The following is a 19008-nucleotide window of genomic DNA, read 5'->3' as shown; positions in this document are numbered from 1 at the left end:
TAAGAATTTAAGGTTGCATTTGGATGGAAGAATTTGAAAATTAGGGATTTTAAATCCTTCATAACAGATCATTCGCATATATTTGGATAATTTTAAATATGACGGATTTTTTAAATCCTTCCATTTTAATTTTGAACTAAATTTTGATTAATATGGATGAATTTCAATTTCCTTTCAATTGCAGTCATTTGAAATAATTTATTCAAATCCTTCGTTCAAATCCAAAAACATTGATCCAAATACACCCTAAGAAAACTTCCCACCTTAAGGGTAAAATGCATTTTGCTCCTGTCTTTTTGTTGAAAAAGTTAAAACCTATTGTGTTTTCGAAATAGGTTAAAAGTCACTTATATTTGGTAAACTCAACAAAAAACATCCATTCCGGTAGTAATTAACAGAATATGCATTACATGCGCTCTTTGTGCGTTTGGGGATGTTTTTAACTGTTTTTAGCCCCTTTTTACTAAAATGCCCTTATGATGTTTATATATTTCACATGTATATTTTTTACTTATTTTCAATATTTTTTTATATTTTCATCTATCTAAAAAATAAAATATTTTTTAAATATATTTACTTAAAAATATAAAAAATTATATAACTGAATTTTTATAATTTAAATTGATATATTTAATTTAATTAGTATTAAATATGAAATATGAAATATTAAGTTATATTATATTTAAATTTAAATAATTTTGTAATTTTTAAAATTGAAATTTAAAAGCTATACTTGTTAAATTTAAAATTATTTTAATTAATTAAAATATATATTTAAGTAGAATAATTATTATATATCTAAAATTATTCTTAATTAACTAAAAATATATATAATTATTATAATTAAATAAAATTATTTTTAATTAACTAAAATATATTATTAAAATTAATTAAAAAATAAAAAATTAAAGCGATAATGACGCCCTCGCAGTCGTAGTCGCCATCTCGCTCTTTCTCGATATCGCCTAAATCAATGACGTCCCTTTTTTTGATTTGAGCGACGTTGCGTCGGCCACCGCCCCCATCCACTGGGACAAATGGAAGCGGGGGGAGGAGGTGGCAATAGGGTTGGGGGTGGTGATTGAGGAGGGGGTGGCGATGATTCGGGGTGGGAGTGAGGGCGGGGTGTTAATTTTATTTTATTTTTAAATATATTTTTTATAATATATATTTTTATGAATAAATTTGAATTTTTATTTTTTTTTATAAATTTAAAATCCAACTATTAAGATTAATTTTTAGATTTAAGAGGGTTAATATAATCAATATAGATTCAGTGGTCACTAAAATAAAAAATAATATATATTAAGTAAAATTATAATGATAATTTATAAAAAAATTAATACCGTTAATTAAATTTAACAAAAAAAATAATTGAGCTAAATTTTAAAAAATATAGAAAGATTTTCAACCAATTTTTAAAATAAAAAAAACATTTAACGGACATTTTAAAAGACAGTATGCGTTTTAACCATAATTTTCACGTGCTTTTAAAATTAGTTCCGTCTGCAAAAGTTTACTTGTGGCCCTACATTAGGAACATTGTAATGTGATGAGCAACTGTTACTCTTTCTCTCTTCCACCACTCATGTACCTCAGCTTCTCAGGCCGGTGTCGCTTCCGCCACACTATCGTCACTTCCGCAGTCGGCCGCCGCCACCATCGCCGTCGTCTCCTTAAGTACTCCTCCGATTCCACGCTGACACCCACACAGCAGCCTACCATCTTTAGGCTCTCCGATGACACCCTCCAAATAACCCTAAAACCCCCTTTGAATTCCCTTCAACAGTTGGAAGGAAAATTGCATCAGTTCCTCAACTACGGCCGTGAAGCTTTTGATGATTTGAGGACTGTCGTCACCGTCGACGGGAACAACGGAGGGGTGGTAATCTCCTGCAGGAGGTCCACTGTTGAGTTTTTAATTGCACTCCTTGTGTCCAGTTTGGTGGTCGTTACTGCTTTCCGGGGTTTATTTAAACTCCGGGAAAACAGAGGTGAAGTACTGGTATATAAGAGAGATAGGAGCCTGGGTGGCAGAGAGGTGGTGGTTGGAAAGAGGGAGACAAATTGGTCTACAAGCCACAAATCAACACCATTGAGTGGGGATAACGCTAATTATTATCAGAAGAAAAGAAAGAGGAAGCCATTGGGCAGGAGGAGAGTGGAAGAGTTGCCGCAGTGGTGGCCGCAAGTAGTGAATTGGGGTCTCCACGACACCGGCAATAAGGAGGAATATCAGACGATGGCTAACCAATTAATTCGAGGTTGGTTCTAGTAATTGTTCATTTTGTCTCTCTAATTTTCAGCTATTGGCCTAGTGCGAAAGAAACGAGAAGTTCTTATTTTTTTATTTAAAGTTTTTATATTTAGATTCATAGCTGCCAAGAATAATATAAGTGTGAAGTTGAAAGGTTACAAGTAATAGGTTTGGTAAAAAGTTGCTTCATCATTGATTTGTATATAAAAAGACCAATTTTGACCTTAATCTAGTATAATGTAGAACAATTAGTTGATATGGACTACTGGTTTATAACCATTCATCAATGGGTGATGCTTCCCAAATTGGGCAAACGTGGAGACCGATAGCTGCAGAAGTAGGAATAATGACACTTGAGATAATGTTGTTTCCATAAAGTAAGATCCAGAAACAGGTTCACGAAAACCATCAATATCTCTTGTAGAAGCACCAACGAAGGTAATAATAAATACAGTAGCTATGGTCTATAAGGTAGGATCATCAAAACACCAAATCATCCAAAGGAGGCTGTTTCAGATTACTCAAATGTTGGTAAGGGTTAAATTATCCGAATCAAGTTGGAGTTATTTAAAAAAAATACCGAAAGCTTGTAGAAACACAACCTTACCTACTTTTGCCTTTTGGTTATGAGAGATTTTCTTAAGAGTCTAAGCAGAAGCTATGCTTCCAACACCTCAGCTTAGTTCTTTTTCTTTTGTTTTTTTTTGAACAAGCAAAAAGCTGGAAAATGATTTTCTCTAGTTATTGCAATATTACTTAAAGGAGTGCTTGCAATAACTTCTGCATTTAGAGAAGTGCTAGATTCAGGAGTGTTTGTAGAAACTAGAGAGAAGTAAAAGCTAAACTTGGAGTGTTTGAGGAAAAAGCAAACAACTTTGTAAAGGAGTTTCATTGATTAAAGACTATTTGTCTCTACTTCATGTTAAAAGGATACTATTTTCATTAACATTGCACCTTTCCTTTATCAATATAAGTATTTATTCTAAAAAATAATAAAATTTATTTTAATTAATATAGTTCTTTTTTAATTATTTATAAATAATTATTATTTATATATAGTAGAAAAAATTAGTGTTTAATTAAATAAAATTCCAGCTAACTAATATGATAGTTCACCGATATACAATAAGTAGTTTTCCAGGACTGTAAATATATTTAGTTTCTTAGTTCATATTTTTCTATAGTATAGGAATAATATCAAATAATATAGCGCATAAAATCCAAAACTTAAAAAATATAAAACTGTGAAATGTTAATTTTTAATTGCTTTAAATCGTTCAAAGTATTTGAAGAACCCAATATCAACTTTAGATGTACAAATATGAACATAAATTGAAGAAGGGTAATTTTGAATTAAGATGATTAGAATGAGCAGAAAATATTCTAAATTGAAGTTGAAATTATTTATAGAAAAGCCAAAATAGCTAGAAGCACCTTGAATTAGAGGTACTTCTAGTTTTTTATTGTTGTTGTTGACAATACTCCCACACACTCCAAAATAGCTAGAAGCACCTTGAATGAGAGGTGCTTCTAGTTTTTTATTGTTGTTGTTGACAATACTCCCACACACTCCAAAAGTTCTTTTTTAAGTTTCTAAAACACTTTTTAAGAGCTGGCCTAGATTATGATTAAAAAAGTAAGAATCATAAGGAAAAATTAAGAAAAAAGTCTAGATTTCCAAGGAAAATGAATAAAAATATCACAAAAATATATGGATTTTACATTCTTGGGTTTTGGTTCAATTCCCAACTTTTAGGAATATATTTTCCTTCCCAAAGTAATATTATTGAACAAAATAATATGATACTGTGTAATTATGTTCCTGTAAGGTATGCCATTTCCAGCAAAACAAGTAGGTGTTAGCTCTTTTCTGATTCTGAAGTAATTTGAAGCACAAGTTACTTTTCAATGAGACAATCTATTCCTAATCTTAACTAGTTTCTAATCAATTTCCATAGACTCCATATTTCTACCAAGAAAAATTGCTTAACTTCTATACTTTTAGAAGAGTACTAGCCTGCTCAAACACCCCCTAAGCAGGTTGTATATTGCAAGTTACAAGTTAACACACCTCTGAGAGATACAGAATATGGCTACAGTTTTGGTATTGAGGTAGTGCTAGAAGTGGATTACTCGCTCCTATTTGTAAAGACATTAAAAGTAGCATTTTGGTGATGATACAGTTTATAGGAGGAAAAAGTGGTGAACTAACTTTATATAGAATAAGGTTAAACTTTAAAAGTGGCAATGTAGGTTATGATTTAAAAGTGTCTGTTGGAATCTTGGTGTGAGGTTTAAGCATTTACTGAGAAAATGGCTATAATGTTGGGAATGAGATAGTGCTAAAACGGGAAATTTGCTCCTTTCCCTGAAGACATCAAAATTAGCATTCAGTTGAGGAACTAAGTATTGGTATTAAGAGAATATATTCTGCACCAAGGAAATGATGTACTGCTTACAGAGGGAAAAGGTGGTGACTAGCTTTCTTCTTCTTCTCTTTTTTCCTTCTTCTTCTGGGTAAGTAGGTAGTGACTAACTTATGTAGAGCAATGTTAAACTTTTCCAGTGGCAATGTAGGTAACGGCTTGAACATTTCTATTGGAGTCTTTAAACGAGAGAGAGTGATGTGCTGCTTACAAAAGGAGAAGGTGGTGACTAACTTTATGTAGAGCAATGTTATAACTTTTGTGCTGGCAATCCAGGTAATGACTCAAAATTTTTCATTGGAGTCTGTGTTATATATATATATATAGAGTGAGAGAGAGAGAGAGAGAGAGAGCTCCTGGTTGCTAAGATAACAAAGCGTTGTCCTAGTTAAAGAAATTTGGTGTTGCCGAATTTCTTTGGGCTACTAATCTCCTTGAATTTATAGGGTTGATAGCAAAAAGTTCTGATCCTACTAAATGCATTTTGTCTATCCAAGTGTTCGTTATATTTACCTCTTGGTCTGCTATTCTGGTATATGGCTCCTCATGGAAGCCTAAAGGGAACTGCACCGTTTCCTTGTAACTTAAAAAGGAATGTGTCATGTGATTTTTCCGGAGAGATTTCAGAAAAGTAAATAATGATTGACCTAAATGTTGAATACATTGTAGAATTAATCTGGTGTTTATTACAATAGTTCAAATTTCATAATTTCAGACATTCTATTGAAAAACATGAGCAGAGGTGCTCTCTCAATTTTTAATGTTCTTTATTTTAAAGTAAGAACCTATGTTCCAACATTACATTTATCTATACCAACCTTAAGCGTCAGGATAGACCAATATTCCTTGTGTTAATGAAAGAGACGGCTTGAATTTCTTTTAACCCACTCGAGCACAATGTAATTGCCTAGTTTCACTGTACAGTTACCAAAAAAGAGAAGTACGTGTATAGCTTATCTCTGCCTCCCTTATATGCGCTTGTGTCTCTCTGTCTTTTAGGTGATCAGATAGTTTGCATCATGTGTTCTATACAAAAAAATATGCCTAGCTCATGTATATATGGCCAAATTGTTATTGGTTATTCATTCACCATTAGTTCTATGTTTAACAAAATGTCTCTCACAAGAAATCATGTTACTATGAAAGCTTTTATTTTTGTTGTAAAACTGCGAATCCAGCACTATTTTACATACATGATTAAAGCAATACCGTCAAGTTCCATGTGCTATTCGTGCTTGGTATACAAGGGACTCGAATCTTAATAGGTCTTGCATGGAAGGCTTGCTACTTATATGCACTATGGCTCATTTAGATCTTTCTGTCATGTAATTGGACTTTCTTTTCAATATAGGCCCTTTATAATTGTTGTCATGCTTTTTCCTTATTTCAATTTTTCAACATTGATATCAGCAATCATGGACCGCAAAATGAGTGGGGAGGACATTTCAACAAATGATATAGTTCAGGTGAGTAACTTTCTAGTTGACTGGTGTAAATATAATTGTTCATAGTTCTTGAAAATTAATTATTATATCTTGTACTTTATTGAGCATGAATTTGCTAGTTGTTAGTGGCAGGCACTTGCTTAAGGCACTTATTGGTGGTTATTTTTCTTTTAGTTATTTGGTGGACATGGGGAGATACAATATGCATTAGTATGGTACCACATTTTAGCTTAGAGAAATTCTTTCTTGAAAATACAAGAAGTTAGAAGGTGCTCAAAGCTACAATTGTGCTCAAAGCTAACTTCACTATGGAGCTATTATTTCTGCTGGAATATTGTATCATGTTAGGCACCATAGAATGCATTAGAGATAATTGAAACTCCCCTAAGTCGATGTGTTCTGAAACTGAAGCGAGTCAATACTTCCTCTCCTGTCTACTGCAGTTACGTCACATATGCAAAACATATGGAGTGAGGACCTTCATTACCACTGCAAATGCACGTGATTCACTTTATCGTGTTTCAATTAATTTTGTTTTGGACTACTGTGAGAGGTATGGTACATACAGTTTGCGTGTCTTTCTCACAATGAAAGACCTTAATCACCATGTTCTGTCTTCTTGGCATGTTTTTCTCGACATATTAGTAACCTGATTTGATCTTCTATAGCATGTCAAATGTATCCACCTCCATTCAGATTAATGGTGAGGATGTTCGGGAGTTTATTGCTGGGCTTGCTGATAACATTGGACTTGAGAGCGCTTATGCCGCAAGAATGGTATCTGCAGCTGTTGCTGCACGCACACGATCAAGAATCCTGCAGGCTTGGGTGCGTCATCTTTTTCTTGTTTGTGAGAGAATTTTTTTCTGTTTTCTAATATTTCCTTCCAAGGAGGATCGAACTTTAGATCGACGCACTGTTATTTTCTTCCTTTGAAAATCTGTAAGTGGGGCCAATTTCATTTACTTTGTTAAAGATCTTAAAGAAGACTTGGTTATACACACCATTATCTGGGTTGTTTTATCATTTCCCATATTCTAAAACTTTAATATTAGAAGATTTCTATGATGATTCTGTGTTTGTTTTGCCATTACATTATTGTCATCAAACTATTGGAGTTTGATTGTCTTATTATAGTTATCTTATTTCAGGCATTAGAAGTTCAAAATAAACATTCTGAAGCACTAGTTGAACTGTTCAAAGTGTGCGTTATTCACCGTATCTTCCCGCCTGCAGAGAATTCAGTACGTCTCTCTCTCTGGTTTGCTGTGCAAAGTTCTCCATTTGCCTGTCTCTATATTTTATTGAGGTTTTACACCGCGAATGTGTCATGTGGTTTTGTTCCAGGACTTTGCATTAGCTCTTATTCCTCTGCCCAAAAATATTGACGAGTAGTTAACACCAACTAATTTCTTATTGTAAATCCTTATGGAGTTTAAAGGTTCATGCTTTCAACTTACTTTTTCTTTTTCTGCAGTCCTGTTTGCATCTTTTGTCCAGAACTATTGTGGTTGATTGTAACATGAAAAATTTGAATGTGCTAATATAGGTTATCTGGCAAGCCATACTTTCTTCTAGCTTGCCAATAGTAATTTCTCAGTTTTCTTAAAATGATGTTGCTTGCTTTTCCATTATAATATGATATCTCTATCATTAGAGAAGCATGCTTTCTGTTTAATGCTGCTATGTGCTGCTTTCTGTTCAATGTTCTGTGACTATACGGGAGCTTAAAAGTAATTCATTTGGCTCTGTACAGAAGTCAAATCTTCTTTAAAATATTCGATCCAATATCTTCTTGTTATCTATTTTGCGAGGGAGCAAAAACAATTATTTTGATGGAATTTGAAGAACTCATCTTCACTTGAAAGAGAAATCAGGAGGAGTGTATGCAACACAACTTTATTTCTGTATAGGATCAATGACAAAAAGATAATGGTTACTTAAATGAAACCATAGACTGGGTCAAGTATGGACATGACTGTTCCTGACTGGTATTTTACCTTTATCTCTTTATTAAATTTTGATATCAGGCCATCAGGCTTCACACTGGACCTGGAAGCAAGATATGAATACTTGTGCTCTGACAAAGAAACCTATTATGGGGCTTCACTTTTCTGTAACTTGATTTGTATGTCTTTGTTGTTTCACAACCATAATACTCTTCGTTTTCCATACACTAATGAACTTGTCTAATGCGGTAGTGGGTCATTTAACATTACCACCTTTAAGTATTTATTCAAATATGTATAAAGTGCTCCTGCAAATTAGTCGACTCAGTAGTGCATTGTTAGTGGAGAATCCAGAGAGCTTATAGTAATGATACTTTTATTATGTGTTGCTACAGCCCGAGATGGAAATGGTTGCACGAGGCCTTGACAAGTCTTTAAGTGTAGAACAAAGAGAGTATATATTAAACTCTTTCATCGATGTTTGTGGAAAAGATATTGATCAAAGTCTGGTGGAAGCACTGGGTTTGGTATGTCATTCTCGATTTTGATCTTCATAACCTTGATGTTATGTGATATTTGTGCTCGATTTGTTCTTCAGCAGAAGTGAAGAATAAATTGGAATTTGTAAATGTACCTACGTTTTACATTTGTTATGGATATTTGAGTTTGCTTATGCTCAAGTTCCCACTTAGTTGAACTTTACATGAGAATGCCTTTTATCTTGAGGTTGAGATGGAAGCAAAATCTGTTGATGTTGAGAATGTCAGAGATCTGATTTTGATTTAGTTCCCAAATATAGGTTCCTATCTGTCAGTGATTAGGAGCTCATTTTAGCCATGATTTAAAGAAGGAAAGTTAGAAAATTAGTTTGTAATTACATTAGAAGTACTTTTTCCCTTCGCATTAGGAGCTCATTTTGTCAATAATCTAAAGAAGGAAAGTTGGAAAATTAGGCTGTAATTACTTAGTACTCTTTTTCCCTTTTCTGTTGTACAGTTAGTCCTACGACTATGATGTAAAATTAGACGCAAAATGTGAGTGCAAATAGTACTCTAACCCATCTCTATGTGGTACCGGAGCCTCAGAAAAACATAGCTGAGTTTCTGCATCAACCTCTACCATTGATAACACGGAAACCATACTTTTCAAATAACTTCAATACGGCTGAATGATGACAACTTATTGTGCTGATCTCAATTTGTGCGCGTGTGTATCTATGGGGGCGAGGAGAGAGGACTCTAATAGCTGATGCAACGGAGCTGCATCTATGGGGGATAGTCCCCTGTATGCCTATGCAACTTAGGATTCTGCAAATTCCGTGACTATGATGTGTCCAGTGGATTCCATGGAAGAGGAATTAAAACAAGTTTTTTCACATGTGCTATTTGACAGAAGGATCTTAAAATGTCAATAAGATGTATTCTAATTTAGGTACTGATCCCAAATATTTCAACTAATGTTGAAACTTGGTGAGATTAAAAAAGGATATTATTCTCTCACCATGCACCTCAATTAGCTGAAGCACATATGCCCAGACTTGGACTTTTAAAGGACTATGTGTGGAAATCCACCAAAGACTGAAACCACTTGTAATTGGTATTGTAGATGAGGTTGAATATGCCCCCTCTAATTGTTTAGTAAGGAGCACATCAATCATCTTCTTAAATTACTATAGTTTATCATCTGGTATCCTAGTGTTCCTTTTAGTGTTTCTGTCGCACATTTAGGTAGAAGCCTATTTGTTTATTTATTTATTTCACCACTCGCGCACCTAACACACAAGCACACACCCAACATACCCAAGGTTCGAACACGAGACCTCCATAGGAAAGTCTTGTGCCGGAAACCATTGGGCTGGCCCCTGGGGACAACGTAGAAGCCTATTTCTTTCTCCCTCTCTTTGGAATCAGCCCTTGAATAATAGATTCGGTGTTTCAGATTGTATAACTAGTTTTGTGTTGTATCCAACTTCACAAGATTTATAGTTAATCCAAGTAGCAAAAAATTTATACAATGCAGAATTCGTTCAAGTCTCGTGGAGCTTTCAACTACCTTTTCCTTTTGATTAGAGAACTCTTACCAATTTCTTGCTAGCTCTTTGGAATATTTTGTTTAGTAAAATGACATCTCTTCAAATGCACACAAGATTGACAAGAAAGAAACTGTTTGCTAAACTTGATGTAGGTTGCATGCTGAAACAGTCCAAGTGCAATATGTATAGTATCTTCTAGAAAGCAGTTCTTATCACTGTCTTGCTCTAAGTCTACCCAGTTATACTGCATTTTCAGTCTGCAATTGAAGGAATAGAGTATGATGATTGTATGAAATTTTGAACACCTATGACCTATGAGTTTACCAACACATTCCATTTGTGAGTGGATTGTGTTTCTTTCTGCTTAATTCAAAAATTGCTTGAATTTATTTGTGCAACAGTCAAATGTAAGCTTTACTTCCTGCCATGTTCGCACAGGGAGGAGCCAGATATGAACAGGGAAGTGGCCATGCATAAATGTAAGTATGCATATATAGAATGTAGTTGGAGCATTTTGCCAAGGATGTAAGATCATTTCAATTTTCGCATGTTCTGTTGTTTAATTATACTTAGCTTCCACTAATGATCCCTCATTTAGATCTTACTTTTATCTACTTCAAGTAAAATTGATACTTAATCAGTTTACTCAATATTACTGGGAGTGGAAACGACATGTGGATCAAGATGTACAAGTTGATTTTTCATTATGGTTTTGCATTTGACCTTGAAACGAGAAATATTATAAGTTTAATATTAGATAATTTCTTACAGATTCCACTGATAATAGAAGACTTTATGTACGAAAGTTACTTCCTGATCTGCAAAGTGAAACAAGCTTAAAATGATCAAACAAATTCCCTATAATCTCTCCTAATAATGAGTGATATATTGTTGTCTAAAAAGCTCCCTGTAATATTAATTTCAGAATGCATGATATATTGTTACCTAACAACTCTGATGATCATATCAGTTGGAAAATAATCTTTCTGAATCTCCAACACTTCCTCATGCTTTGGAAGAATGGATATTTATCATCCGAGCTTGGCTGAGGATGTATTAGATACCACGTTATCTTCATGTGATTTCAGATGGTAAATGCTCCCTATGGGGGATTAATACCTACCGTAATTCTTTCGAGCAAATTGGAATTTCTGTGTCTTCATGAAATAGTGTATATCATGCCAAGAGCTTGGGTTATTGATCAATTTTATGAGTACTTTGCTTTCTTCATTGACTATTTAACATTACCTAGTATAGATATATATGTCAGTCGATAACTAATAGTTTAATGCTCAAGTGATGATCTGCTCTTCCATATAAGTCGCCGTTTTTTTCCTGAATTTTATGGCCCAACAACTTTGGTTGCCTTGTATTACCTTGGTTTCAAGCTGCATAATTATATATCTATACCCACACTTATATACTTAGTACACATATTGCCCATTTGAGTACGACTTTAGTGGTTTAGTTTTATTGTCTATTTGCGTTCTTGAGGATCTATTGGAGTCTCAGAGATAAAAGGCTGTTATGTTGAGTATATGAAAAGCCTATTATTCTATGTTTCAGTAAGTTTGAGTTGGTTGCACACTGCTTGATTCTTCAAATCTGAGAGCTGTACGAAATACAATGAAAATATTGAGTTGCTGCAAAGGATAAGAGTTGTCTCTATTTTGTATCCCTCACCAAATGACAAGTACAATGTGTCCCATTTAAGTAGCATAGTTCTGACCATTAGATCGAAGATGTTCATTGTTTTGTAGGTAAGAGTTTTCAATGTGGCAACCATACAAGGACATGGGAAGGTTAGAATATTTTCCCTCATCCCAGGTGGAGACCCAATATTTGTGCCTCGATATTCCTCTTTTCGTGAATTATGTGTATCTTGCCTCGTATATTTTCTACAGAATGGGTTTATTGTCTTCCACGAATCTGAAAACTATCAGAGCCTCTTAAGTGAGATTTTTGCTGCCTGTCGTTACCTGCAAGTTATTGCCTGTCAGAGACTCAGAGCATTATAGTCAGTATTTAATACTTAAGAAGAAATATTATTGTCCTTGTAGTTATGAGCAAATTAGTGTGTGAGAGGTGTAAGTGGGCATTGTTTCCCTTTCTTTTGTGCCGAAAATAAATTATATGATTCTGTTGTACAGGTCGAGCGACAATTATTTATTAAATCTTTTTTGATTTGTTAGTAATAGGATGGCTCAAAACTGGCACAAAATCTGATATCTTTTGAGTGAGGATTTTATTTATTAGTGTTTTACGGTTGTTTTGCCCGTTAATCCTGTACATCTATTTTTGGCTTAAGGTTTCGGATGAGGAATTGAAAAAAAAAAAAAAAAAAAGAAAACTTGTGAGTATAACAACAAAAACTCTACTTTGTTCTGTAGTCCAGTGCTATTCCACAGAAATGATTTGTTCTTGCCATTTTCTCATGCTTTCTTCACTAATATTTATTACTTCATTGTGTTTTCCCAAGTGATAAGACATATTAGTACCCCTATATTTTCTGCCTTTTGCTTATTATTTAGTAGTATTTTAGGATTTTCTTTTCTTTCCTTGTCCTTGTCACTACCTTTCTACCCCAAACAGGTTCGTTATACAAATAACTCATCACATATATGCATACACTTCTATATCTTCTTGCATTTATTTTTCTCCTAGTTTTCTCTTCACGTTGTTTGTGAGTTCGGGGGACTGAAAGTCCTTATATTTTGTTTTATTTAAGATTATACTTATCATGTCGTTAGATTGGTTGAGATTTGAGTGCCTGAATCCCCCTATGTTATATGAATTTAATTCACAATATGTATTTATGAGAGATTTCTCTCTCCCCCTCGAGAAAACCGTTTGCATTCATTACCTCCTTATAACAAACGATGAAGAGAAGGACAAATGAAAGGGAGAAAAATAATGTAAATCGAATAAGTATGTAAAATACTTGATTGTTCTCTTGCAAATGTAATTTTCTCTGCTCATGTTTCTCTCTTTGTTTATTTCCTTCAGGTAAGCACCTTTTATGGAAAATTTTAATTCAGATCATATTTGGTCGGATCTGAATAAATTATAAGATAAATATAATATATTTGTTGTGTGATTGATATCAGTTCAGGGTGAGTAACAATCATATGACAAGTATATTATTGATTACTTTGATTCGACCAAATATAATTCGATTCAATCAAACGTAATTTAGATGACAATTTTCCCAAATATTATTATGAACATCCATGCGGCAAGCATTGTTATTATCTTAATGAAGTGTTCAGATTATTTACTTATTACTAGATCTAGTCCATCAATTTGACAAAGACTAAGGAAAAATTGATCTCTTGATTTTCGATAGGACTAGTAAGGTGCACGCGTGGGCAGTTAACATTTATTTTACTTATTTTTATTTTTTAATGATACTTATAAAAATTATAAACATGTTACAATTTTGAGTTGTTTTGAAAAATATTAAGTATTAATAATATTTTTTTAAGTACTAATGTAATAAAGGGATAATTACAATTTCCCTGAGAATTAGTGTAATTATATTGGATACTTTGTTTGAGAAATTATATTTAGCACTGTCGATGTTTGTTTCTATCTTATAAATAAGTTTTTTCGTCAGTTAAAATTCACCGAATTTGTTAATATTAATACAAAAATAAAAAATAATATATATTAACCCCTGATTGATTTATTATTGATTTGTTGTGGTTGAATAACTTTTTTTATAATCAAATTATCCTTATATGTTTTTATGCGTTAATGTATTTGAAGAGGTGTATTTTCATCAGACCATGTAGGCAGCACCCTCCAAAGGAATTTTTGACGAGGCCCACACCATTCTTGCAGCCGAGCATGTAACCAGAAGATGTTGTAAAGACTTTACTGCATCAGCACAGAGAATGCAAAGCATTGTCTCCATAGAAGCAACCTGACCTTTGGCTTTGGACGCACAGGAATGCCCCAAAGTGAACGCCAAAACTGCCTAGCTAGTGTCTGCAGATATATTCGGATATGTGTAGGAGGCACGCCTAACTCATCCTTTTAATCTGTCCGCATGTTGGTTTTGACTTCATTCTCCCTTTTTCACTTCCTCAATCCATTGGCTAATGCTGCAATACGGCATTTGATTAGGAGCATTTTACCAACAAAAAATACCAAAATACCACTTGAAATTATAATAAGATGTACTCATATCATAAGAGCTCTACAAAAATCTGCAATCTGCCATAATGGTCTTTGAGCACCGACTTTTTCCTACTGAAATAATATCAATATCTCATTAAAATCTTTGGCGTCGAGCCCATAGGTATTCAATTGATTACTCAGTGTAGTCAATTTATCCCATACCCATTCCCTCTTAGTCGCCTCGGCCTCCCCATAAAACCCTGTAAACCTCCTATTAGCCACTTGGTCTACGGAAAAAATATCCATATCAATGTGATGGATAGAAAATGAGCACAATTGAGCTACAATATCCTTCTACCAAAACAACTATAAAGCCCCTAACCACCTTAGAACTGGTGCAAATATGCCAAATAAATCTAGTCTCTATCGAATAACTTCGAACCTCCTTTTTTAAGAACGAACAAAAATACCACTTGGGAATGGTGTTTCTGGATGAGGTCCCTGAGCTGTTGAAGCCATCCCCATTCTTCGACAGTTCTATTCCAATAGCCTTACAGTGATCAACGGGGTTGCACCACAGCTGTAGCCACTCCAAAAAAGCTTAGCTTGGCCTCAACGGGGGCAACTCACTTCTCACCGGTCCCTCCTTCTGTTTCCTTGCTATCGGGCCCTACCCTAACCTTTTTAGATGAGCTTTGACGGATGGGCTTATTTTCGTGCCTATTTTCGTTGTCTTTTCCTCGTCTTCTCTTGCGAGATTAATTATCTTTAATTCCTTAATGGCTTCAACTCTCCTCTCTCTGAACTTCTTTCAAAATGGATCCTAGGAGGTCGTGTCCAATATCTACCATCATCCTTTTTTCTTTCTCATCGGATGCTCTCCCATCTAGCTTATCTCGTGATCTTTTTGAAGTGTTTGCGTAGTATTTGTTCATCTCGTATGGCCTCCTCACGCCATTAGAAGTGGGGAGCTTTATTTTCATGTGGAAGCTGGAGGCTATAGCTTGGAAGAGGTTTAAACTGGTCTCCCCAAGATGATATTGTAGGTAGATAAAACTTTAACCACTAGAAACTTAACCATTTTTGTGGACAAATTCGGGTAAGAGTTGAGAGACAATGTCACTTCCCCCCAAAAAAAAAGTGAAAAAAAGAACTTTTAGCAATTCCTTCAAGAGACATACATGGCTTTGAGTGATGGTGGTGGAATTGGTTGTTTGGGTTGAGAATTGTTGTGTCCATAGCTGAAATTGGGGTCATCCTGTTATTCTTTTATTCAGGACTTCACATAATTGAATACAAAACACAATTCCACATATTACTTACAAATATTTGGAGCTCAAGAAGCAGGAAACAACTTTTCAAGAAATTACCTTCACTTTTCATTTCATATGATGATGGATCCCCAAGTGACTGCAAAGAGGTTGTTGACTTGATTCATGGTTTTGTCTTCAAATTTCACTCAATAGCTCAACCAAGTCCAAAGCTAGATTTTGTATGGAAGAGGTTGAAGTTGATTCCTCTTTAGGACACTACTTGTTTTCTCATCCTTGTCTTCGGGTTGTTTTTTTAATTTTAGGATTAAATTAAAGTTCACGCATGCGAGAAGATCAAGGCATGAAAAATAGACCGAGTAACCAAATTAATTGACAAGAAGAAATAAATCTAAGGATACCAATCTCTAGCACCGTCACCAAAATTTGATGGGCGTTGAGTCCATCAAACTAATTTCTTAGCTACTCCCAAGTTTTGTCATTTTCTGCAAAAATATATATAAATTTATTTTTTTATATACATTGCCCTCCAAAACTTTTTGCTCAGGAATCCGTCACTGCTACTCCCTAACGCATAGAAAGTGATGAGTAGGGTGGGTCCAACCCACAGAAATTATTATTATTGTTATTATTTAAACGAAAGTGTTACAATTATTATTTATTAAATAAATCGATTACAATTATTAATATCAAATATTTGTATCTAACAACAATTGATAACTATAACGATTATATACTAATAATCAATATCAGATAACTATATCTAATCAATATCTACTATTAAAGTTGAATAACATTCAATATATTAATGAAGTTCGAACCCATAATCTTAAAATTATGAGGCTTCAACTTCACCAATTAAACTAGGTCTCCCCTACAACAAGATTCGATAACTTGCACTCCTTACTGTCCTATAACCAAAACAAGCTTTTTGGTTAGTTCCTCCGCCGACAAACAAACATTAAACAAACTCTTAAAATTTAATCTGTAAATAGCATTAGATCTTATAGGACAACCAATTGTAGCTAACAAACTCACATGTGAGCGTGTTTCGCTAAATCTTTTTAAAACAACTTATAATTTTCTATATTTTATAAAATATTTTAGAAATTTATAAGACGTTTGATTTTAAAAAAAATAAAATTTTAAAGTGTTTGGATAACATAAAATGTTAAAATTTATAAAAAAAAATTATATGTTATCAGATATTAGGGTGTTTGGCGTAATAAGATATTTTTATTGAGAAAATGATTAAAAAAGATAAAGTATTATTAAAATCAAATAAATTGTTATTTCTTGACATATTTTGCATATAAATATGTTTAAAATACTTTCATAAATAGTAATCATTAGTTTACTCCAAAATTTTAATAGATATTTTTTTTTAGGGAAAAAGAAAATTTTCGTGCTATAACTTTGGTCTGAATCCATTTTGGTTCTTTATTTTTGGCAATATTAAATTTAGTTTTTTATCAATCAATTTTGTGGAGATTTGATCCTTTAGCCTAATTATGATTCTTTTGCCCTTTCGATGATAAAGGTTAATAGTCCATCCCAATGCTCTAAATTTTATATAAAAAAAATATTTTTTCAATAAACTTAGACTCTTATACTATTCTAGGCGTGCATTAGCTACAAGATGCAAAATAAAATGATATATATGGACTAAAGTTGCTGTTGAAAAGTTACGTAAGGGTAAAATTGTCTGAAATTTTGTTAAAAGACTAAAATTAAATAATTTTAAAAGTTATCAGATTAAAACTAAATCAGGTAAATTTAAATAACTAAAATTGATGGCAGATAAACGTAAAGGACAAACAAATAATTTTTCCTTTTTTATTAAAAAATAATTAATTATTATCTAAATTTTTGAATAAAAATAATATATATGTACATTCATACTAGTTGAATATTAACTTACATATATAATTAATAATCTCTTTTATTAATGTAATGACAATTTCTAATTGTATACTTTATAATGTCTTGAATTTATATTTTTTAAATAAGTACTAATTGTTATTGCGCGCTGTCCCCGTGAGCATATAAAAAAATCACTGTGTGAGATGAAGAGAAAGTATTAAAACTATGTGGGATTAAAATAAATTATAATTGAGAATTTATTAAAAATATAAAAATTTGTGAACAAAAGATATAGAGAAAGTGAGAAAATAAATTATAATGATAGATTTATTAAAAATATGAAAGTTTGTGGGGAAAAGAGAACACGGAGTGTGAGAGAGAAATATGGAGTAGTGGGCTGAGAGGAAAAAAAATATAATTATATAATTATTAAAAAATATTAAAATTACTATTTTGACCAGTTTTTTTCAATGGATGAAAAGAATTAAAGGGTAAATTTGAATATTCAAAAATTAGTACGACAAAAGAGTTTTTTTCTTTTATAATAGCATAGATGAGAAAAGATTGGATGAAATATGACATTATTAAGCAATAAATCGAATCAGTCAGTGTGACAAAAAATAATAAAATAAATTATAACAAAATCACATAAAAGAATATAAATACCCATACAATAAAATTGGAAGAATTAAAAGGATAAATTATATATCCACAGTTCCTGAGCTTATGCCAAAATATACAAATAACCCCTATTTTTTGCAATATTACAACTATATCACTGTGGTTATAATTGTAATCACGACTGAACTCTTTATTCATATGCAAAACTTACACAAATATCCACTCAAAAATATTATACTAACACCCGTTAAGGGGTGTGACTGTAATTTTGTAAAATACAGTTTAAGGAATGTTAATATAATTTACCCTAATTAACATGTAGTTTGCAATTGCAGCCACCTATACATACAAAACATATATACATATATATATGATATGTGTATGTATAGGCGTCGGTGGAGCAGAACATAAGGTGGTGTGGGGTCCATCTCCCTACCTTCCATGGTTGCTTGATTCCAAATCCAGCCTGTTTCCTCTTAAACTTCGAACACATTATGTCCCATCTACCATGATCTCCACCGTCCATTATATTCCCCTCAGATCTCAGCAATATGACATCAAATTTGCCTGCTTCATTAACTGATATTTAAATTGTCAAATCTGCCCTTCAATTTTTGGTTGGTGTAAATTAATTGAATGCTCCCTCCTACCCCACAAAAAACATATCATAATTTTCATTTTTTGATGTTTTCTAAAATTCAATAAAAAATTATAATAAATTAACAAATTAGCAGTCTAAATTTCATCTTAGAATGAAATTTTTAATTAAAATATTTTAGAATTTATACAATTATTAGCTTTTATAAGATTGGTAAGAACAAAATAAACATGCTTAGTTTTGTTATTTATTTTTGGAGAATAATCAATTAATTACATGACAGACTTATACTATTTTAGTAATTAAGAAGGGAAAAATTGGTGTCCTCTGACAAAATTGATCTGTCAATTAATCACCATTCACATTGACAGAACATGTGTCTCGATATGTATTATTTATGTATGTATTTTTTAAATTATAGTAT

The 19008-nt window shown here is 32.8% G+C and overlaps 1 protein-coding gene across 5 annotated transcripts; it reads left to right on the top strand.

Moving 5' to 3' along the window:
* The first annotated feature begins 1511 nt into the window (after positions 1-1511).
* Positions 1512-14221, top strand: LOC105158762 (phosphoribosylformylglycinamidine synthase). Of its 5 annotated transcripts, none has more exons than XM_011075614.3 (9): positions 1512-2264; positions 6094-6149; positions 6572-6681; positions 6797-6956; positions 7280-7372; positions 8473-8604; positions 10548-10588; positions 11870-11911; positions 13895-14221. In XM_011075614.3, exons 1-7 carry the CDS (start codon positions 1553-1555, stop codon positions 10584-10586), a joined length of 1302 nt encoding a protein of 433 aa, XP_011073916.1. In that variant the 5' UTR covers positions 1512-1552; the 3' UTR covers positions 10587-10588; positions 11870-11911; positions 13895-14221. The 5 variants fall into 5 exon arrangements, with proteins under 5 accessions (XP_011073916.1, XP_020548494.1, XP_011073917.1 ...); XM_020692835.2 differs by lacking the exon at positions 13895-14221 and adding an exon at positions 12014-12304; XM_011075615.3 differs by lacking the exon at positions 11870-11911.
* The last annotated feature ends 4787 nt before the right edge of the window (positions 14222-19008 follow it).

Source organism: Sesamum indicum, linkage group LG3 (assembly GCF_026168435.1).
Source record: "Sesamum indicum cultivar Baizhima isolate 11 linkage group LG3, ASM2616843v1, whole genome shotgun sequence".
Lineage (NCBI taxonomy): Eukaryota > Viridiplantae > Streptophyta > Magnoliopsida > Lamiales > Pedaliaceae > Sesamum > Sesamum indicum.
This window is presented reverse-complemented; position numbering and strand designations above follow the sequence as displayed.

Excerpts from the sequence above, each read along its gene's own strand:
- LOC105158762 (XM_011075615.3), top strand. The coding sequence starts at position 1,553 with ATGAGCAACTGTTACTCTTTCTCTCTTCCACCACTCATGTACCTCAGC. Across the intron at positions 7,373-8,472 it reads TCCCGCCTGCAGAGAATTCA|CCCGAGATGGAAATGGTTGC; the intron begins GTACGTCTCTCT and ends GTGTTGCTACAG. Across the intron at positions 8,605-10,547 it reads TGGTGGAAGCACTGGGTTTG|GGAGGAGCCAGATATGAACA; the intron begins GTATGTCATTCT and ends ATGTTCGCACAG.